Source organism: Chanodichthys erythropterus, chromosome 17 (genome assembly GCF_024489055.1).
Source record: "Chanodichthys erythropterus isolate Z2021 chromosome 17, ASM2448905v1, whole genome shotgun sequence".
Classification (NCBI taxonomy): domain Eukaryota; kingdom Metazoa; phylum Chordata; class Actinopteri; order Cypriniformes; family Xenocyprididae; genus Chanodichthys; species Chanodichthys erythropterus.
Window position 1 is genome coordinate 40,975,944 of NC_090237.1, and position 24,518 is coordinate 41,000,461.

The following is a 24,518-nucleotide window of genomic DNA, read 5'->3' on the forward strand; positions in this document are numbered from 1 at the left end:
AGACTGGAACTTTAATTGAAAACCACTGCTCTAGGGATCTGTTTGTGTGGGAAGTGTGACATTGCAAAATTTCACCCGAAAAGGCCCTTTTGTTCCAAACCTGTATGACTTTATTTCTTTCATACAATTGAGAAATTAATCCCCAACATGAGCCAATATATGCTATGTTTTGTATAACACTTTTCTCAACACACATTGTTTCAAAGCAGCTGTAAGGGAAGTGATATCGTTACAGACAGTCATAGTGTCGATTATGCCTCTAAAGTCCCTATTTGAACAGTTAATGAAAGAAGCCACCTGTATGTGTAGCTCTTGTTTTCAGCCACCCGTCGAATAGAGGCACTTTTCATCATCCAATAATTCCTCATGGATAAAGTCCCACTGTTTAGTTTTGTTTCCTTGTTGATTATCCTGAATATGAAAGTAAAATGGGTACAAGCTGACTTTAAGCACACAGGTCAGACTTTTTGTGTTTTTCTTTGTGTGTCAGCTGGTGAAGATGGACAGCTCAAGATCTGGTCTAAGAGTGGGATGCTGAGGTCAACTCTAGCCCAACAAGGTACACACACACACACACAATCAAACTTTCTTTTGCATCTCTCAGAAATCAGCTTTGTCAAATAGCAGCGTTGCTGTCTCTCTGAATCATACACTTTTTCTAACACTTGATGTAGGCTCATGATTTTCCAAACCTGTATGACTTTCAGTCTTCTGCAAAGCACAAAAGAAAATATTATTTGAGTGTTTTATTCAGTGAACATTGTGCTTGACCCCGCTGACCAAGCACTTAAAACATGAACTGTAGAGAAACCTTCTTTAGTGTCTTGATTTGATTTGCTGTGAAAATCCAATATCAAACATGAGAGACACATTCTAATGAGGTTATTACGAGAAGTCTGTGTAACACAATCCACGTATAGGCCTTCTGTCCATTAGCTGGACATTTAATTTCCAGCACAAACATGCTCACAGTGTTTGAGAGTCTCTCAGTGAGAGGTCTTCACGGCTTTGATCTGAAAACCGAGGTCTGACCCGAGACACGAGCGGATTTAGGTGCAAGACTGGTTGGGACTGACATTAGTAGCATTGGGTCTCAGGTAATTATCAATAAATGTGTTTTACTGAATAGACCCGAGAAACTCAAATTCTTTTAAAATATGTCAACCTTCCATTCTGTTCCGTTCTGGACGTCTAATAATATTTTATAATTTAAAACAAATGTCATTCTATGATGTCTGAGGCATTGGAAACAATTAGTGCGGGACTTTCTTTTTTATATTAAAGGGGTCCTTGATTATGATTTAACTTTAGTTAGTGTGTAATGTTGCTGTTTGATCATAAACAACATCTGCAAAGTTACGACGCTCAGGGCCCTATTTTAACGATCTAAACGCAAAGTGTAAAGCGCACGGCGCAGGTGCACTCAGGGCGTGTCCAAATCCACTTTTGCTATTTTAACGACAGAAAAACGGTCCGTGCGCCGGGGCGCATTTTTGAAATGGGTTGTTCCCTATTCTCTTAATAATGGGTGTAACGTTCAATAAACCAATCAGAGTGTCATCTCCCATTCCCTTTAAGAGCGAGATGCGCTCGCGCCATGGCGGATTGCTATTTACATGGTGGAATTTGTTGGCGGAAAAGCTGAACGCTTTTCAAGCGAAGAAACCGATCTGCTCGTGCGCGAAGTTAAACGTTTAGTTAGAAGGTAAACGAAGTTACATTTTTATATTTATGTAGCCTACACAATAATATTCTTTTACACTGTAATCCTTTTGTTTTTAATATTTGGCATGTTTGTGTGATGCGCATCCCTGTGTGTAATAAGCAAAGTCGACGCGCCCAGAGGCGCAGTTTCTACCAACGCACTCTAACAAAAAAATATTGCGCCATTGGCTTTAGACTTTAGACCAGGTTTGAGTTGGTCTATGGCGCAGTCTATTTTCAGCTCCTTAATATAGCAATGCGCCGGCAATGCGCCTGAACACACCTCTGTTTTAGACCAGCACGCCCATGGGCGCACTAACTGGCGCAAATGCATTTACTAATTTAAAGACGTGGCGCTGAACGGGAAAACGCGAACGGCGCCGGACGCAAACTAGCAAACACACTTGCGCTGCGCCTTGCGTCGCATTGCGCCAGGTGTATTATAGGGCCCTCAAAGTTCAATGCAAAGAGAGATATTTTCTTTTACAGAAATCACTTTTTAAGGACTACAACAAACGGCTGGTAGGGACTACAACAAGCTTCTTCCTGGGTTGGTGACATCACTAATCCACTTTCATTCTAAAAGTTGTAACTTCTTCCTGAGTCTCTCCATCAGTGTCGACTCCGGTTTGAACAATGTAAGGCTGAACACCGTTACTGACAATCCTCATTTTGGCTGCGTGAGACTCTCCAGCTTTGTTGTTGTTGAGCTGTTAAAGCTCCACCCTCTTCTGGAAAGGGGGCGGAAGCAGCAGCTCATTTGCATTTAAAGGAACACACACTAAAACTGTGTGTTTTTGTTCACACCCAAGTGAGCATTATCAGTCCCCTTTAAAGTACACATGAAATCCTTGTTTTTTGAAGTGCAATATTCAGCATTTTATCCTTGGAATTGCTCTTCCAAGTGGAAAAAACTATGTACCATGGCCAAATATCGATTATAGAAGACCAACTAAAAGCAACTGATGCCAAAATAATGAACAAAATCAATTGAACAAAAATGAAAACTTTGTGAAAATCCAATGAAAAACATTTTCTCTCACATTTTCTACATAAAGCTTAAGCTGCATTATCTGACTTCTGGCAACATGGGTTAAAAACATAGCTAGAGTAAGGATCAGAGATGAATTGTATGTACTAATAAGCTTGGAAGATCTACACCTACACCTGCCGTGGTGTTTCTTATTTGTCATCTCTGATTTTAGTCTGTTTCACACCCAGTTGAAAAAGTCCCCTCTTGCCACGTGTAGGGCTGTGGGTTTGAAAAAAATGTCTGACTCGTGTCTGTTTTTATCGTGTCTGTTTCGGGTCAGGTTTTTCTTTTTAAAAAAACAAAAGGTCACACTTTAGATCAGGGTCCAGTTCTCACTATTAACTACAACTTTTCCCTCAATAAACTCTTAATTACTGCTTATTAATAGTTAGTAAGGTAGTTGTTACGTTTAGGTATGGGGTAGTATTATGGGATGTAGAATATGATCATGCAGAATAAGGCATTAATATCTGCCTTATAAGTACTAATAAACAGCATATGCATGATAATAAGCAACTAGTTCCTAGTGAGAACTGGACCCTAAACTAAAGTGTTTATATAATTTATGCATGTCAGGTTCAGGTAAGAAGTGGGAGATCTTGTGAGCCGAGAAATTTCAGGCTGGACTGAGCCGTGTGTTTGAGTATGGGTGGAGGAGCCAGCAGAGGAAACTCATTACAGCCTCATGACAACACGAGACAAACCACACACACCTGGAGCGGCTCAGATGTCAACATCTCTGGCTCGCTCTCTGGGTTTGTTTACATGCACACCAGAACAATGTTTGTCACAAGAAAGCTGCTCAAGACATGGAAGCGGTGTTCAAGTTTACATGCGTTGTGTTAGTGGAGTGCGGCGTCCGTTTGCAGCTTACTTTAGTACACACTCCACACACACTCTTGTGGGTTTACGTGACCGCATGTGTTCTCCAGCAGAAGCCCAGGTGTGCTGCACCACTTCCTCCTGATCTCTTAATCAGTGTAAGCCTGAAATGAGCTGTTTTCTTAACGTTCACATTTCACACACTGGTCATGTGTTGGTCAGTGTCTGTTCATATGCGCTCTGAGCGGGTTAACTCATGTTTTGAACTGTGTTTTTCACAGGGACGCCCGTGTACTCGGTGGCATGGGCTCCAGACTCCGGACGGGTTCTGTACACATCAGGTCGGCAGCTGGTCGTGAAGCCACTGCAGCCCAGCTCCAAAGTCCTGCAGGTACTCACAACATTCACACAGAGCATGATGACTGACACACACACATTCAGGTACACAGCATTTCAGGTTATGTCATTTAGCTGACATTGTGACAATACAAAGGTGGTTGAAAATTGGTAGACTTGTTTAAGTCAAGAAAAAACAAAAGAAATGTAAGACTTGTAATCATTTTCTCATGGCAGTTAAGCACAGCCCATCACATGTAGGATGTGTTTTCAGTTCTATATTATCTGTAAACGGTTACATAATCTCTGTTAGGTTCATCTCTGTTAAAACATAAAAAGAACATTCCTAGAATGTTATTATTTAGTTCCCAAAAATAACCAAACATGAACCCAATACTAGCATTAGGCGAATGTTCTGTGTTTGCTGGGTAAACGGTGATGTGGTCATGTCACATGACTCATGTGAGGTGTAACTAATCATGATGATTGAGTTGGAAGGGATGGCGAGAGATTTGTCTCTATTTCTTTGTTATAGCAGTATTACTGCAAAGACCCCCTCCCTCTCATGACCCTTGACCTCCTCGGCTCAAGCTGAGGTCAGACCCGAGGGGTGGGGGTTGGGAGGGATGTCACAGCTGGGTCACATTTACTCAGCAAAAAACACACAACGTGATGCATTCAGATCTCTGGAAACAAAACAGACTGAGAAAGAGAGAGAGACTGTGTGTGTGTGTGTGTGTGTGTGTGTGTGTGTGTGTGTGTGTGTGTGTGTGTGTGTGTGTGTGCATATTTTTGTGACATATCAGGACACAAATGTGTATAATGACATAGGTATTACAAAAAGAGGTGACTTGTGAGGACATTACTCCATGTCCCCACTTTTCAAAAGGCTTATAAATCACACAGAATGAGTTTTTGTGAGAAAGTAAAAGTGCACAGTGATGGTTAGGTTTAGGGGTAGGAGTAGTGTAGGGGGATAGAAAATACAGTTTGTACAGTATGAAAACCATTACACCTGTGGAATGTCCCCACATTTCACAAAAACAAAAGTGTGTGTGTGTGTGTGTGTGTGTGTGTGTGTGTGTGTGTGTGTGTGTGTGTGTGTGTGTGTGTGTGTGTGTGTGTGTGTGCTCAGTGTTCCTAGAGAGAGCAGAATATAGACTTCACACTTCACATCAGAATCATATACTTGTCCTAGAACTCATTCCCAGGGTCAGATGATTCTTAAAGGGATAGTTCCCCCAAAAATGTAAATTCTGACATCAATTACTCACCCTCATGTCGTTCCACACCCGTTAGATCTTAATTCATCTTCAGAACACAAATTAAGATATTTTTGACGAAATCCGAGAGCTCAGTGTCCCTCCATTGACAGTCTACATAACTACCATGGCATCGATTCCCAGCAAATGCATCAACTTACGACAAAACTGAAAATATACTCTGAATAAAGTGTGAGTCGCTTTAGAAAATAGCATCTGCCAGGAATGTAATAATTATAATAAATAACTGGCCTCTGTGTCTGCAGTGGAAAGCTCATGATGGAGTCATTCTGAAGGTGGACTGGAGTGCCGTCAATGATCTCATACTGTCAGGAGGAGAAGACTGCAAATATAAGGTGAGCACATGCTGATAATGCAATGCAAACGAGCTTAACGGTTGTTATTTCGCTTTCTATGAAGACAGTAAAAATACTTTTTTGCTCACACTTAAATAGGGGCAAATTTGACAAGCTATAATAAATGATCTGTGGGGGATTTTGAGCTGAAACTTCACAGACACAATCTGGAGACACCAGAGACTGATATTACATCTTGTAAACGGGGCATTATAGGTCCACTTTAAGACTGTTTTTGCGCTCACGATCTTCTGACAGTACACTCTGACACACCACATCACACTCTTTTTACACATATGTGGCACCTCCTATTGTTGCGGGTGTGTTATTGACATGTAAAAGTCTAGACCCTGATTATAAGGCGAATATATATATATATATATATATATATATATATATATATATATATATATATATATATATATATTTAGTTGAATGTCCATGCAGTCAGTGGTCAGTGGTGACCAGTGTTATCCTCTGTGACATCCAGGTGTGGGACAGCTATGGGCGGCTCCTCTTCTCCAGTTCTCCTCATGATTACCCGATCACCGCAGTGGCCTGGGCTCCAGACGGTGAGCTCTTTGCCATGGGCTCCTTCCACACGCTCAGACTGTGTGATAAGACCGGGGTAAGTGTATGATCCTCCTCACTGCCCGTGAAATCTGGAGCATTAGTGCCTTAACTGTACCACTAGTTGCTAGTTTTAGTGTATTAAATTGTTTTTAAGGAATCACATCATGTCACACAAAACAATTTCACCTGGGCGATCCTCTCAAACCTTATCCATACACCTAATGATGTTTTATTAACAAGATTCGGGAGGAGCGGGTTCAGATAATTAACCTGATTAGCTCAGGTGGAGAGCATTCAGTTAATCAACTCCACCATAACAAGAGGTGTAAATACAGCAGACTTGCCTCTGTTCATCTGAGAGTTTATCTGCACCCCTCCTCACTTCAGTTCTATCTATTTTCACCACACCGAGGGGAGTACTCTGGGTTCGGGCCAATATTCCAGGCTCGGAGACCTCCCCCCGGACAGCACGCCAAATACACATAACATTTATTATATTGAATTATATGTACATGTCAACTCGTGAATTGATCTAATAGTGAATTTCCACCTCATATTCTAACATGTCTAGTTATATTTGTGCCTGTAATGAGTGTGTGTGTGTGTGTTTGAGCAGACTGGTGAAGGGTTAAAGCTGTGAGGGTTTCATACGGAGTGCTGTGTCAGCGGTTCACTGCATTAACCCCCTCAGTAAAACACACACGGGTGCCAGAGCACTTAAACAAACACGCGTTTGCAGTTTTTCAGCTCAATTCAGAGACAAATCACAGATGCGGTACAGATGTGTGTGCACGTGCAGTGCCTTTACTCCTAATGTAACACATTTTGAATTATCTGTGGATGAAATGTGGTAAATCAGAGCATGACGTCAGTGCCTGGGGATTGTCAGTTTAGTGAGATGATCTGAGATGAGCCCTTTACCTTTATTCGTCAGGCTGTGTTTTATCAGCAACAGGTTCTCTTTGCTCAGTTCCTGCGGTTGAAATGAAGCATCAGTGACAGTGGCAACATGTCTCACTGAATTTATACTGGTATTTCATTCATTTTGTTAAAGTGGTAGACACAGAATTGGATAAATAAAGGAGATTACAGTTTACAGCTACCATGATGAACTAATCATCGCTTTACATCAGATCTGTTATCAGTTATTATCAAGCTCTGTAGTATCTGAAGTATACATGAGTGTGATGTTGTGTGAGCCCACATGCTCATATACCAGTGGACAGCAGTGTATTTATGAGTGTTTGCAGCTGGTGTGTAGCGTCAGTGTGACTCATTCCCTCAGACCACTGCTGCTGCCATCATGTTTGATTCAGACACAGTCAGAGCCCAGATGATATTGGCTTCTTCCCCAGCCATGACAGAATTAACCCACTCAGTTTCCAAGGACTTACTTGAGCGGACTTTGATTGCCTTGCTTTGTGTTGTGTTGAGCTTGACATGAAATGAGTTTCAGAGTAGGTTTAGAGTTGACAAAACCAAACCAGTCGATCTTTACAAAACATAAGTATACTTCAAGTTCATTTCATTATACATGCTTAAGTCAATTTCATGTGTTTGTAAGTATACTAATGCAAATGAAGTAGTTTTATACTTGTAAGTGTACTGTTTCAGTACTTGGGACTAAATGTAAAATGTTTAAGTGTAACAGTAGTAAACTTTGAGTACGCAACTAGCTTACAGCTAGGTTTTTTATTTGTACTGCAACTATACTATAAGTGAACTTATAGATATACTGATAGTTTACTAGTTAAATAGTTGTAGCACACTTTTTAGTTTATGAAAGTACACTTTGAAGTATACTCTCAGTAAACTAGTAGTTTTATACCGCAAGCATACTTTTTATTTAAATAACATCATACTTAAAGTTTACTATTTATATAGAATTTGTGCATTTTTAAGTATACTACTATTAATTAAATAATTTTTTCTACTTTAAATATATAAGTATATATATATAAGTTGCCAGCCAGCACCAGAATTTATAATTTTCACAAAACTTTCATGTCCCTCAGAATAATTTGGTGTATGATTATCTCAACATGCAATATATCAGAAGAAAGAACTGAAAGTACTGCAATTACATTCACTTTCCCTTGTAATAGACTTAATACAGTATACATTACTATATTAATATAATAACATTCAGAATGTACAAACCCGATTTCAGAAAAGTTGGGACACTGAACAAATTGTGAATAAAAAAGGAATGCAATCATTTACAAATCTCATAATCTTATATTTTATTCACAATAGAATATAGATAACATATCAAATGTTGAAAGTGAGACATTTTGAAATGTCATGCCAAATATTGGCTCATTTTGGATTTCATGAGAGCTACACATTCCAAAAAAGTTGGGACAGGTAGCGATAAGAGGCTGGAAAAGTTAAATGTACATATAAGGCATAATAGGCATAATACATTATACATTTGCAACTTATTAGGTCAATTGGCAACATGATTGGGTATAAAAAGAGCCTCTCAGAGTGGCAGTGTCTCTCAGAAGTCAAGATGGGCAGAGGATCACCAATTCCCCAATGCTGCGGTGAAAAATAGTGGAGCAATATCAGAAAGGAGTTTCTCAGAGAAAAACTGCAAAGAGTTTGAAGTTATCATCATCTACAGTGAATAATATCATCCAAAGATTCAGAGAATCTGGAACAATCTCTGTGCGTAAGGGTCAAGGCCGGAAAACCATACTGGATGCCCGTGATCTTCGGGCCCTTAGACGGCACTGCATCACATACAGGAATGCTACTGTAATGGAAATCACAACATGGGCTCAGGAATACTTCCAGAAAACACTGTCGGTGAACCCAATCCACCGTGCCATTCACCGTTGCCGGCTAAAACTCTATAGGTCAAAAAAGAAGCCATATCTAAACATGATCCAGAAGCACAGGCGTTTTCTCTGGGCCAAGGCTCATTTAAAATGGACTGTGGCAAAGTGGAAAACTGTTCTTTGGTCAGACAAATCAAAATTTGAAGTTCTTTTTGGAAAACTGGGACGCCATGTCATCCGGACTAAAGAGGACAAGGACAACCCAAGTTGTTATCAGCGCTCAGTTCAGAAGCCTGCATCTCTGATGGTATGGGGTTGCATGAGTGCGTGTGGCATGGGCAGCTTACACATCTGGAAAGGCACCATCAATGCTGAAAGGTATATCCAGGTTCTAGAACAACATATGCTCCCATCCAGACGTCGTCTCTTTCAGGGAAGACCTTGCATTTTCCAACATGACAATGCCAGACCACACACTGCATCAATTACAACATCATGGCTGCGTAGAAGAAGGATCCGGGTACTGAAATGGCCAGCCTGCAGTCCAGATCTTTCACCCATAGAAAACATTTGGCGCATCATAAAGAGGAAGATGCGACAAAGAAGACCTAAGACAGTTGAGCAACTAGAAGCCTGTATTAGACAAGAACAGGACAACATTCCTATTCCTAAACTTGAGCAACTCGTCTCCTCAGTCCCCAGACGTTTGCAGACTGTTATAAAAAAACATGGCCTTGTCCCAACTTTTTTGAGATGTGTTGATGCCGTGAAATTTAAAATAAACTTATTTTTCCCTTAAAATGATACATTTTCTCAGTTTAAACATTTGATATGTCATCTATGTTGTATTCTGAATAAAATATTGACATTTGAAACTTCCACATCATTGCATTCTGTTTTTATTCACAATTTGTACAGTGTCCCAACTTTTTTGGAATCGGGTTTGTATTTGCCACATTTCTGTCAAAAATACCATGGTTACTACTACAGTAAATCCATGATAAATGATGATTTGTGGATGGAATTACTGTTTAGAGATCATGCGTGAACAGGACCTTTTCAAAAATACAGCTAAATCAATTTCCTAGTATGAGAAGTAATATTACCAGTAAATTACTGGTATGATGCTGTGTATAAACAAAAATATGAAGCATGTACAAGCTCAGGATGCCCTGATGTAAGAAGTCAGCTTTGGGCCAGTAAAGCCCCGTCAGAGCTGTTTACAGTGAACTATCAATTGTCTTTAATTGTTTTCAAGCACTAGATGGATGTCTGACCGCTGCTCTGTGTCTCTCGTTTGAGACCAGTCCTTCTTTTACATTCATCAGTGCTGTTTCTATTGTGCATTATAGTAACTGCAGTACTATTGTAACTATTGTGCTTCTTGTGATTTAAGAGCAAAAACACGTTCTGCACATTGTGGATTTACAGGAGAAGTGTTACCGTGTTTAAATGTGTGAAAGATTCTAATGTCTTTCATGTCAGTGCTGTTTCATCAGGCTTTAAACTAGTTTAAATGACAGAGACATTTGGGTTTTGTAACAGAGAATGAGTTACGCTTCTGGAGCATTTGCCATTTGATGTTTCTCATATGCTAACAGAAATGGCAGCACATAATCAAAGAGAGTTGGGCAATAGCACAAAAAATGGCCGCAAAAAGCAGTCTGGAGCCCTTTGTGCAAACAGGATCTTTTGAAAAATATCGGTAAATCAGTTCTGGTAAGTTTCCTAGATGAGAACATTGTAACATTACCAGTAAATTACTGTCATAATACTTTGGGCCAATCATAAAGTTCTGGTGAAGATGACACGATAACACTCTGCTGTTTTTCTATGTAAACATTCACTAAACATTCACTTTGACTGCTCTCGCCTGTCTCAGTTTAGTGTTGCCATTCAGGAGGACGAAGCAATGAGGGTTACTGAATACATCTGGCAAGCTTTTTTATAAAATAAATACACTGCCACAAAACAGAATATGTTATTGATAGCAAATAGTAATTCTTCTAGCCAGCAATGTAATTAACACCACTTCCACTTGACTGCTTTTTTTTGTAAACGTGCTCTACACAGGCATGTTTGACCATTACACTTGCATCTGGCATCTTTTGCAGTGTCTCGCACAACACATCGTTCAAAAAAAGTATTTTACAATGGCTAGAATCCAGCTTAGCCAATCGTAATCAAGGATTGGAACTAACCGTTTTATAAATTAGCATTTTAGCACAATTGATTTGTGCTTTTTACAGTTCAAATAAAGAAAAAAAAAACACAACTACACTTTTATCACAGGAAAAATAAAGTCAGTAAATTCAGTCTGATAGAGTTGTTTTCACACCGGTCACATTGCAGGTGAAGAGCAAAGGGGAAAATGAGGCAGCTTCTTTATTTAAAGTGAAAGGTCAAACTAAGGAAACAAGGAGTAATCCAAATGCAAACATCAATGAGACAGCAAGTTAAACACAAGACCAGACAATGACATGAGGAAACTAAGGGCTATAAATACACTGGTAAAACTAAACAAGACTCAGGTGAACATAATTAGATAAATAAACAAGAACACATTAAAAACTACAGAAACCAGGCAAAGAGGAAATCAACACAACAGAAACAACATGATGAACCTAACATCAAAATACCAAAGCCAATACCACCAAAATCCACGACGGATCATGACAACACTAACAGATGCAGTATATTACTGAAGGCTATATCATAATCAGAGAGACTGTTCCAAGAGTTTTTATTATTATGATGATGATGTGTTTAGCTGTTAAATCCCGCAAAACTAACATTAAGATCTGTAACTGTCTAGTTGCATGCGAGGGATTATAGATATCTCTCATATCGTCATTTAATGAGCGACTGATGGAGAAACTCCTGACCCGCACAACACACACACACACACACACACACACACACACACACACACACACACACACACACACACACACACACAGCTCAACTTTCACATGTAGGATCCCAGCTTTACAGTTATCAAGTATTATCACTCGTTCAAAAACAATCAAAACACATCACGCATTCACTGTGATGGAGCCTGTTGTTAGAACTACTCAAAAAATTCAAGATGTGGGAAAAATATGCTCCCATCTTAGTTATTTATTATTATTTGCTGTTTCGCCAACTATACTAAAATAGTACCAAACAAAGCCAGAGCAGAGCTGGTGTGCAAAAGACAGCCGTGAATCTCTCTTTTTGGATGAATCGTTTAAGTGAATGATTCAATGACTTATTCATAGTTTTCACATGACGTTGCACTCTTAGAGGAACGCCCACCAGGAGGGCAAAACAAGGCTTTCCTCCACTGCCCACCTGTCATTTTTACCAGGTTTGTGCTAAGTACTAATGTAGTAAGACTGTGATATTCAGTATACACTTTATTGATGATGCATGCTCTGTACACACAAACAGGTGAGCCCAGAATATAAACACGATGCACAGTTTCTCATTAAGCGTTTTTCCAAAGAAAACCATTATAAAGAAACCGCTTAAACATTCAGCATGTTGCGTTCATATTCTGGGCTCATCTGGTTGTCTGTATTTACTTTGCATCTTCAATAAGGTTTATACTGAATTTGGTCTTTTAATATCACTGTTTTAGTACAATAAAGGACTTAAAGGCCGTGTGTCCACCAAAGCGTTTTTTTCCAGCAGCTAGTGTACTTTTCCAATTATTTTCAATGGGAGCGCCACGTTTTTTAAACGCCAGGAGCGTAACGAGGCGCTGAGCATCTTTTTCACGCTTAAGCACTGAGAGCTGGGCGTTTTTTACTGGTCGCCTCGAGCTGAAGAATGTTCAACTTTGAGTAAAACGCTGCACTCATCACTGTCACTTTTTAGCCAGCTGTCCAATCAGAGTGAAGGAGGGGCGGGACAAATACAACACCGGCCAACAGTCACAAAATTCTTGCTGTACAACAACATCAACAAGCAGAGAACGAAACAAAACGGATGAGAAATTAATATTGCTGCTCTCCGAACATACATAGCAATTATTCCACATTGTGTCGACATTTTTAGTCTTAAACAAATTACCTGCAAAGTCAGTTATAAGTAACAGTGCCGCGGATATTCCATATCATAACAACAAAGCGTGCTTGATATGGATCACAAGTGCCCAAAAGTTGCATTTTGTTCATTTTTTTTTTTTTTTTTTTTTTTTCTTCTTTTGAGTTGGAAAATTGACAAGTCTATAATGCAGTTTTATGCATGTTTTGCCCTCCAGGTCTCCATGGCAGTCACATGACTGAAAACTGTGAATTTAAGTTTAAAGTATCATAAAGTGTCACCTAAGTATTAAACTTTCAGAGTTTGTTTTTTTTCTGAGTGACACACAAAAAAGTAAAGACTATAGCAAGGAGAGTCAAAAGGTTGATATCGTTTGAAAGAAAACTTTTTAAATTTTTAAATTTGGACATTCTCATGCTGAGAAACTGCAAATTAAAAAAAGTGGAAAAAAAAGGAAAATTTATGTATCTTTCTAATTTAAAATGGAATATCTCATGAAGGAAATAAGCTGGCGGGTTCATTCAAAGGTTACAGCATTTGGAACAAAGGTAGGCATTTTTAATTTGTTTTTGTTTTCTGAGTGACATTCAGGAAAATAATGACTCATAACAAATCTCTGGCAAGGAGGGTCAAAAGGTTGATATTGTTTCAAAGAAAACCTTTTACATTTTAAAATAAAAAATAAATAAATTTGGACATTCTCATGCTGAGAAATTGCTGATAAAGACAAAAATTAAAAATGTTACATATATTTCATATTTGACATGTAATAACTCCAATAAATAAACCAATAAATAAGGTAGGAGGACAGTTTTTTGGTGATGTTCCTCTATATGTGAGCTGTATCTGGATCAAATTGCGGATCCCATAAACAAATCAAAAGTTACAGCATTTGGAACCAAGGTAGCCTTTTTGTTTATCCATTGGCATCCCCTGATGGGCATTATTAAAATCATTCTTTCAAGTAACTCGTGATCAGCTTATTGGATTATGATGATCTTGGACTCATTTCAATCGGGAGAATCCACTACAAGTAATGATTAGGACTACGCAATATATCGCACAATACGAAAAATAACATTGAACTTGAACGCAATTATCGCTAAACGCGATTCTTAGTGTGATTATGAAAATTGCAAAAATATTTTTTATTTATTTATTTATTTATTTATTTATTTTTTGCGCAGCTTGTCAATGAACTATGGCTCCAAATGCTAATCCATCTGAAAGCACATGTACTCACACAGCCGTACAGCTCTGACAAGCCACACATTAAATAATCGCAGCCTTTGCCATATCGCGTGCGATTATATCGCGATAAACCGTGTAGCCCTAGTAATGATGCCATTTTCTACAATCTGTGCATGTTTCATGAAGTTATAAGCGACAATGCCAAGTGATAGCTACATTTTAGTTTAAGTTAGCATCTGTGCGCCTGTGGGGTTTTATGTGTCGTAATTTTGTGATCAATATCTCATGATCGGCTTACTGGTTTATGCTGGGTTATGAATGTTGGACTCATATTGATCGTGGGAATCTGCTGTAAATAATGATGTCAAATTTTCCACAATTGGAGCATGTTTATTGAAGTTACAAGCCAAAACATGATATAAATGCTGCATTGGTTTATTATTTAGATATGGGTCTTGCGCAGCTTCACATACAAAAACTTGTTCAAGTTTAGTCAAAGCCCAAAACAATTATACTCGTATTCAAATTACATATGACACATGATTATCTGAGCTGTATGATGCTTTTGACACATTGGAGTACATAGTAAACTTTTTTTTTTCCTAAATTATGAATTTTTTTTAGTATTATTTTTCAGCAAATAACTCAGCAGTACTTAGATTTAATCAAATTGGCTACATTCATTGTAAAGTTCACAGACTCTAAACTTTAAAATGATACCTGTTTTGTGTTATTGCTGTCAGTGGTTGCTCAGTAATTTGATTATACATTATTTTGCGGGACACTTCAGGTTTAAGGGGTTAAAGTATCATTTCATTTTTTCCACAGCATAATTTATGTGATTGTAATTGCTGTTTAAATGCATTCAGGTCACCTCTGAGCTGCATTAAACAGCCTGTAAAGATAGGCCTACCTACACACTCCACAAAATACTGTCTGATTATTATTACTGACAATTTTGCACACCCCTAATGTAGATTCACATATGCACACACACACACTGTCACTGCGCATGAACTCTTACAGTGTGTGTAGCATGTCAGAAGGTGTGTGTGGATGTGTACACCAAATCTGTCCTGTGTGTAACTGAATAATAGCAGATGTAAGTGAAGCCAGCTGTGCCAGATGTACACAGCTCACCTCCCTACTGCCTGACAGCATGTGTAAACACTCGCTCTGTGTGAGTGTGTGTGTGTGTGTGTGTGTGTGTGTGTGTGTGTGTGTGTGTGTGTGTGTGAGTGGGTCAGGACAGACATATCTAACGTGTCTGATGTAATGGGGCTGATTCAGCACATACATCCACAGGGAGTCATTACAGCACAACATATGTCACTGACCCTCCCCCAAAACACACACACACACACACACACACACACACACAGATGGGAGGGCAGAGAGATGGTCGGCTGTTTTCTTAGCACTATTTTTCATTCCCGTGACATAAAGTTTTCAGTGTGTGTCTGTTTGGTCTGTGTTTCTTTGTTGTGTGCTGACTCTGACTTCTCGCTGTCTGTATATGTACATCAGGTGAAGAAGAGGTCACATGCTTCACAGCACAGTACAACACTTTCTGTCTCTGTTCATCCTGACTTGGTGGCAGAAACTACTTGCTTGTTTTGTATATCGTTTTGTAAATGTGTTAAATTAGACCAGGTCATCACAACACAAGAAATGTCCCTACACTATCATACAGTTCCTCCCGTACAGTCCTGTAACATGAACAGATCCAAGACGCTTCATTCCAAGAGGAATAGAAAGAAGCGATTAGACGAGCGAGGAGTAAAGTTAGTGGGGATGTTTTATGAGGGTTGGCAGAGTTGTGCAGCTTTTTGTCCTCCACACACACACACACACACACACACACACACACACCTGCACCTCAGGATGACCCAGCTCAACTGACTCTAAATGACATGTCCACACACACACACACCTGCATGATTTATCTCTCTGTTCTTCTAGAGGAGTGTGTTGAACGCATTGAGCTCAGCTCCAGAGGTCTCGTGTGTCGTTGTATGTGTTGCACACATTGAGCCCAATGTGTTCAGCTGGAGGAGAGATTAGCTGTTACTGCAAACCTGCTCACGCACTTAACTTTACTAATGTTTTTACTAGGCTTAACATTACTACTTTTTCCAAAAAAAAACCCTTTATATCACCTTGTTTTATGCAGCCATATCTTATGCAACTGTGTTCTTCGCCTGTGTGTGTGTCGTGTTACATCCGGGGCTCTACGCTTACATTTCTTTTTAGAAGCACCTTATGATCAATGACAGAAATTAACCTTCCCAATATGAGGCAATATTTGACTCCTTAAAATGACGTGCCACGGATCTTTTTGCTTGTTTGTTTGTTTGTTTATTTTTATAAGGGCATTTTTTCTAACCTTATCAAATGTCATCTTTTATGTCAAAGTCATATTTTTTTTCATATTTATAATTTGAGTTAGAATAATAAGACACAATAAGGAAGAATAAATTACTGACAAAATTCATCTTTGCACTGCAGAGGACGCACAGAAGAACATTTACAGACTGTTTAATGAGGCTCAGAAGTGGCATGAATGCATCTGAATTCATGATTAATGTTTCAAATAGAAAGTTTTGAATATAGAAATATTAAATGAGTTAAATAACTAAAATGATGCTTTAAAAATGAATCTAAAACCACCAGTAGGGGGTGGCAAGTCACTGTCTTTATCATTGAATCATTCATTCAGTTGATTCGTTCAAACGGCTGATTCATTCAGGAAAAAAGCAAGTGTCTTTATGAATGGGTCATTGAATCATTGACTCAATAGATTAGTTAGAAAACACAGATTCATTCAGATGTGCAGTGGTTCAGTTGTGATTTTGTTTGAAACTATTTTCATTGACGAAATCTGGCAAAATCTGCAATACTGCATCTAGCAAAATACTGTTCCTAAAATGTAAGTCAAATTTCATGTTTACTGAATTGTCGTATAAAATCAATATTACATTTGCAATCTCCCTTCATTAAGAAGCTGTCACTCATCTCAGTTCATCGCAATATCACAAACTCCCACTATAATCAATGAAGACTGCACAGTGAATCTCTTATTTACATCATGCACTCTGTTATAATGAGAGGATTAAAACGTTTGAGCAGTGAGTAGATTTGAACTTAAACGCCTCTGATTGGCCATTGTGTTCAAGAAATCATCAGATTTGCTCAATGCTGCAAAAACGCATTCTCTCTCCACGCTCTCCAGAGTTCAGACACAAATACTGGTATTACACTGGAGCATTTGCATCTGTTAGGCCAATGTGCTGTTATCAGTTTCAGCTGAGGGTGCTTCTCTAGCACCCCACAGAACCGGACCTGATCGGGTCAGTCACACTGGTGCTCCTAAATACTTCTTCACAGTTGCACACAGTCATTTTGAGTTGCAAACATGAATGAAATGGCCTGATGTCCACACACAGAGAAAAGCAGCTCTGGCTACGGTTAGCGTGAAGCTGAAAATCAACCATGGATCATTGAAAACAGCAAACCTCTAGGGAATTTATCTGTTCATCTGCTGTAATAACATGACCTGTATCCACGTGCACACCGAAGCACAACCAAAACAATGCTCACACAGGCCAGAAGTTATGCAGTGTAGCTTCAAGCACTTGATAGAAGTGGATTTGACAGCCCGGGCCTTCAGGCTCTATTTTTACCGCAGTCCGCTGGGTGTTTGAATCAAACACTTAAGTCAGTCCAGACACAGTTTAACTACCCAGCAGGCTTCACTTCTTCTGACCAAAGCAAAAATAACAGCTCAGACCAGCCTCTGGTGCAGCAGCTTTTATTTCAAAACTGGTGCTCACAGCACATCTTCTCCCGTCTCTGCTTCTCTGCTCTCTGTGGGCTGTGGCTGTACAGTTTGACTGTACATTCACATCAAATAGCTTCAATATGATATGTTTATTAAATATGTTCAACATGACCAAATCTTGCTTTATCGTAATGTTGAATGAATTGTTTACATCACTAATTTTTGTGTTTGTATTTTAATCTGGCATGCTTGAACATGCATATCCTGATCATGATTAAAGTGACGAACAGGTCTTAAATTTGGAAGGTCTTGAAAAAGGCACACTATTTTCAAGTCTTCTGAAGTCATGTGATGGGGCACAGGCCAACTTTAAGTCATTATTCACTAATCTTTGTGGATCTCCAAATGCTTTAAAACTTGGCACAATATAGTTGGCAGATGTTATGCTAAAACATCAGATCATTATAGTTGCCAGGTAATTGGCCTTAGTGGTTTGATCACAGCATCACCTCACTGCTCTAAGTGTCCAGAAAGCATTGTACCTTTGGGAAACTCATCGTACTCACGCGTCCTCTCTCTGTCTGTCTCTCAGTGGTCGTACTCTCTGGAGAAGCCGAGCACAGGAAGTTTGTTCAGCCTGGCCTGGTCTGCAGATGGCACTCAGCTGGCGGGAGCCTGTGGAAATGGACACGTCCTGTTTGCTCACGTCGTGGAGCAGCGATGGGAGTGGAGGAATTTTGAAATCACACTCACAAAGAGACGCACGATGCAGGTACACAGTCTTATCGGTGTCAGTCACATTGCTTCTCCCATCAAACCTGTTATGAACACGTCTGGCTCATATTGCACTTCAAAATCAAAGGAAATAAGACATTTTATTTATGAAGTAAACTAGAAACAGGTGAAGGACAGAATCATTTACAGTGGTGACAAACTAGGGTCAATAAGAGTCTTGTGACCTGCTGAACCAGACGTGACATACATAGTGCACTATTTGAGGGCACAGCCGTCTGTATTAATGTCTGAAGCCATAGGGGAGTGCATTCATTCGATCCCATAAACACTGGTGCAGGGAAGCACTGCGTTCTGGGTTAGGAGATGCACCGGGGACCCGATTATAGCGCTTAAACACAGAAAGAGTCAGATTTTCATGATATGTCCCCATTAATACAAATGTAGCATTTCTAAAGCAGTATGAAGATGGTGCGACTGCAGTGCAGTTTGTTCCTATTAATCGAGCTGAGCGGCTGTGATCGTATGTACCGTACACATGCCGACCTAATGCTGTTATATCAGTGCTTCAGACGCCAATCACTATCAGAGTCTCAGTTTTATAATATTAGCTTGACTGTTTTGAGTCTTTCGTTTTGAAATCAGATGTTTTATAATGTTAAGCTGTTTTTTCACTGATGAAGGGTTATTATCGTTAATGAAAACTGAAAAAAAACAAACATTTCTTTACTTGAAAAATATATATATTTTTTTTATTTCAGCTAGTTAATGAAACATTGCTCATCTTTATTACGTTTAAGATGAAGTACTGAAATAAAAACTGTATTAAAAAAACTATTAAAAATCACAAAAACACATCAAAATTGCTAAAACCTTAAGTTAAAATGAAAACAGAAAATCTAAAAATAAAATCAGTGATTGTAAAATAATGTTGCACTGATGTCAGACTGATTCATTCATTTGATATGAATAATCTGATGTTTTTCTTAATTGACATGAAGTTACAGGTAAAAAGAGAAAATGAAACTCAGTTGTAGTCGATTTCATCCACAGAATTATTCAAAAATAGCCATTAACACCTGATTATTAAAATATGAACCATTTTTGATTATATATATGACCATATGACTATAGTCATGCTGTTACTCTGATACAGAATTTTTAATTTAATCATCACATCACATGATATGATTATTATCTTATCATGTTGAGCCTGTGATATAAGATTTTGGGGTAACACTTCAATATGGGGAACAATTCTCATTTTAAACTAGTTGTTTATTAGCTGCATATTGGCTGTTTATTAGTATTTATAAAGGACAAATTAATGACCCAATACCTAAACTTAACAACTACCTTACTAACTATTATTAAGCAGTAATTAGGAGTTTATTGAGGCAAAAGTCATAGTTAATAATGAATATGTGTTCCCCATAACAAAGTGTTACATATTTGGATGATATTGGCCACCTGTAATTAGAAGAGAAATGCTGAGATACATGTGCTCTGACAGTGCTGTGAGTCCTTCATACAGTATTCTGGAGAGCACGGACAATGAGCCGCTTGTCTGAGGACTCCAGAGTGTGTTTACATTGAAGAAAAATGGGGCGTACCATATGGGCGCACACACACACACACACACACACACACACACACAGACTCAGTATAGACAGCCATTGCAGCTGTTGATTGTCTGTGTACACCCTTCTCTCTCTCTGTGTGTGTGTGTGTGTGTGTGTGTGTGTATTTCCTGTAGGACGGTCACTCAGAGCACCAAGATTTACCACTTCACAAAATGTGTCCAAACTGAACTTCACATTCAGCATTTGCAGTTGGATGTAAACTGAACAGTATCAGTTATCTTCCCACTGATATCATGACATAGTGCTGGAGATGATGAATGCTCATTACCTTAAAGGAGAGTATCTTCACACGTCATTTTAAAAAAGACTCACACCAAAAAGGGCTGTTTTACGCTAACTCAAATGTTCGGCATGAAGATTGGGTCTGATTTTTGGATGCGATTTGTCTGTTCAGACTCATGCTTAAAAAACAGCTGAATGAAAATGCAGTTTCATTCTCAGACAGTAGGTAGTGCTTATAGAAAAGCGAAAATACCTCAGTTACCCAGTACACAAAGTCCTGCTTGATGGCATGTTTGTGTTTGGTCTTTTCAGGTGAGAAACGTGTTAAATGATGCAGTAGATGTTCTGGAGTTCAGAGATCGGGTCATCAAAGCCTCACTGGCTCACGGTCACCTGGTGGTCACCACCTCTCTGCAGTGTTACGTCTACAGGTGCTGCTGCTTCCTTTCATTCACTCCCTCACGTGTCAGTTCTGGGACCGTCCTAATGCTCTGTTGTGCCGTTTCAGTGCTAAGAACTGGAATACTCCTCTGATCTTCGACCTGAAGGAGGGAACGGTCAGCCTTATCGTGCAGGCGGAGAGGTGAACTGTGCTGTTTGATTCAGTTATCATCATGGAGAGTGTCACAGTCCACCACTCTCTCTCTCTCTCACACACTGTTTCTGTGCTCTTCTTGCTCCAGGCACTTTCTGTTGGTGGATGGAGCAGAGGTCTATGTGTACTCATATGAGGGCCGTTTGGTGTCGTCTCCCAAGAGTCCCGGCATGAGAATGGACATCCTGAACACTCAGTCCATCTCCCTGAGCAACGACACCATCGCCATACGAGACACAACTGATGAACGAGGTGCGGACGAGATCTCTGTAGTGCTGTCAGCCTCATGTGCAGAGAGAGAGAGGTTTAGTGTACTGTAAAGCTCTGTCTGCACACCAGACCACTGCTGTAGGGAGGCCAAACACTGCAACGCAAGCTGTGATTTTACATGAAGACCTTTGTGAAGTTCATGCTGAACTCTGAGCCTGTGTCTTCCTTCTCCTCTGCAGTCGTCTTTCTGTTCGAGGCCCAAACGGGAAAAGCCATTGGTGACGGCAAACCTTTCATCCACAAGGTAGACCCACTCAAACAAACACTGTGTCATTCAGGAGTGAATTTGGAATGCCTTTTCCATTTCGCTTCCCAAAACTTGAATCATCTGAAGGAAAGAGAATTAAGGTGAACTGAAATTTGCAATAAGTGACTTTAATAAACTGCAGAGTCTGCATCTCCAGTAGTTTGCTGTTGTTCTGTCTCTTTTGTTTCCTTTTCCGGACTGTGAAAAAATGGCCCGGGACAGTGACGCCACCTTGTGGGCCAATTGATGTAGTGCATGCAGAGCATGACATTTACGCCATGTGCATAGTTCACTAGTGTTTGCATAAAAAACAATGTATACTTTGGCTTCAGAAGGAAGCAGCCTAGGACGACAGTAGACAGCAAGGCAGCGCACTAGCTTTGGATTAGAGCTGGAGTGGGGTTATTTAGCTGTATCATAAACCAAGTTTGGTGACTTTATGGAGGTGCATGAAGTGACACATCTGTGCTCGTCTCTCTGTGTAGATAGAGGTGGTGTTCATCGCTCTGGATCAGTGTGGCCCGTCTAATGACAGAAGGATCGCTTTGATCGATAAGAACCGTGACCTCTACCTGACCTCTGTGAGAAAGCTGGGCCGAGCTCACAGCATCTATAAGATTGGTGAGAATCCAGAAGGAAACTCTGTGAAGTCACACTGAGTTCAGTCAAGCATCTGTATTACGGTTTGATTCATTTGAACTGAATCTTTCTGGTCCAGGTTCGATGGTCGACACTGTGGCCTGGAACGACTCTGCTAACATCCTGTGTGGAATCCAGGACAACCAGTTCACAGTGTGGTATTACCCTAGTGTGGTGTTTGTGGACAAAGACCTGCTCCCCAAAACCATCTTCAGCAAGGACAGCAGGTGCGCGCACACACACACACACACACACACACAGACACACACACACACACACACACACACACACACACTAACTTCTTTGTGACCACATCAGTGTCTGCTATATAAAAGCTGTCAGATCTGAGAACATTCAGAGGCAAATGCACAGGCATATGTAGAGGGTTTCACCCAGCCTCAAATGAACCACCAACTCCAGGCTCTTCAGGGAACCACGTCTGAGGACACACAATTAACACACACTCCCTCAGGTTCACTCTCGTTCAGCTGACTCTCTCCAGTCACAGGCTGTTCTGAGAATGATTTCTAAAAAATATACACTACCAGTCAAACGCTTGGAAAAATTACTATTTTTAATGTTTTTGAAAGAAGTCTCTTATGCTCATTAAGGCTGCATTTATTTCATAATAAATACAGAAAACACAATAATATTGTGAAATATTATTACAATTTAAAATTATGGTTTTCTATTATGATATTCATAAAAATATAATTTATTCCTGTGATCAAAGCTGAATTTTTAGCATCATTACTCCAGTCTTCAATGTCACATGATCCTTCAGAAATCATTCTAATATGATGATTTATTATCAATGTTGGACACAGTTGTGCTGCTTAATATTATTTTATAACCTGTGATACTTTTTTCAGGATTCTTTGATGAATAAATGGTTAAAAAGAACAGCATTTATTTAAAATATAAATATTTTCTAAAAATATAAATCTTTACTATCACATTTTATCAATTTAACACATCCGTGCTGAATAAAAGTATTAATTTCTTAAAAAAAAAAAAAAAAAAGAAAGAAAAAAAAAATCACTGACCCCAAACTTTTGAACGGTAGTGTATATTAAAAAAGATTTATATTTTAAATAAATGCTGATATTTTTAACTTTTTATTCATCAAAGAATCCTGATAATAAATCATCATATCAGAATGATTTCTGAAGGGTCATGTGACACTGAAGACTGGAGTAATGATGCTGAAAATTCAGCTTTGATCACAGGAATAAATTATATTTTAAATTGTAATAATATTTCACAATATTATTGTTTTTTCTGTATTTATTATGAAATAAATGCAGCCTTAATGAGCAGAAGAGATAGTCAAAACAGTAATGTTTCCAAACGTTTGACTGGTAGTGTAGTCTTGCATCACATTCACAGTAGTCAGTTTCACACAAAATATAAATTAAATTATAAAAATGAAATTACATCAACAGTACATTCATTTACAATTAATATTATAGCCAATATATCTCAGTTTGTTAGATCATATAGTGTTTTTCTTTTCTTGTGTTATTAAACATACCTGCATTTTATTGACAGAGGACAGACATTTAACACAGACATTTAACTTCAGGTTCACTCTCTTTCAGCTGAAGGATGTAAAAAAACACATCAAGTCCTGTCCTCAGCAACTACAATTCATTTACATAGGCCACAGATTTGGCTATAAACATAGATTCTGCCATAAAAATAAATATTACACGTTTACTACATTAAAATACATTTCTACAGACTCAATCCACCAAGAATAATATTTTAGAAAACGTATTAACACTGAAATACCGTGCTCAAATTTGGCTCGCGGGCGGCAACATCAAACGAACATGTGCGTTCAACATGTGAATAGACATCAAACCGCTAGCAGGAAAACACATACATACTTTTTAAGTTTCACAACACTTTTATGATTGATATTAACTCAAAGCTTTATTTAATAAAGCACATTTTTGCTGTTTATTGAGAAGCACTAATGAATCTCTCCAGTCACAGGCTGTTCTGAGAGAGTCCATTACTGATGATGTCATTCACAAGATAACTCAAAATACTAATTATAAATAAAAATACACATTTTTCTTCTGTTCCACAAAATAAACAAATAAAAAAATACGATCCACGGACATTACTATAACTAAAACAAATCGTTCAGAAACCATTTCACTATTTCAATATATAAGTTATAAAAACTCTCAGCACTACACACAGTCATCAGTCACTGGTGATTTGTGCATTTCCAGGACCTGAATTAGATGGCTGAAAACACTGTTTCTACTCTTAAAGAGTTAGTT

The 24,518-nt window shown here is 38.9% G+C and overlaps 1 protein-coding gene across 3 annotated transcripts in view; it reads left to right on the forward strand.

Moving 5' to 3' along the window:
- Positions 1–24,518, forward strand: part of ift80 (intraflagellar transport 80 homolog (Chlamydomonas)) — a 50,954-nt gene that overhangs the window by 17,263 nt on the left and 9,173 nt on the right. For all 3 annotated transcript variants that reach the window (XM_067365049.1, XM_067365048.1, XM_067365050.1), the window contains exons 5-15: positions 491–559; positions 3,841–3,950; positions 5,424–5,513; positions 6,004–6,141; positions 18,466–18,645; positions 20,783–20,901; positions 20,979–21,053; positions 21,154–21,317; positions 21,515–21,579; positions 22,068–22,203; positions 22,301–22,448. In XM_067365049.1, coding sequence (XP_067221150.1) covers positions 491–559; positions 3,841–3,950; positions 5,424–5,513; positions 6,004–6,141; positions 18,466–18,645; positions 20,783–20,901; positions 20,979–21,053; positions 21,154–21,317; positions 21,515–21,579; positions 22,068–22,203; positions 22,301–22,448 — 1,294 coding nt within the window. The remainder of the gene's footprint in view (positions 1–490; positions 560–3,840; positions 3,951–5,423; positions 5,514–6,003; positions 6,142–18,465; positions 18,646–20,782; positions 20,902–20,978; positions 21,054–21,153; positions 21,318–21,514; positions 21,580–22,067; positions 22,204–22,300; positions 22,449–24,518) is intronic.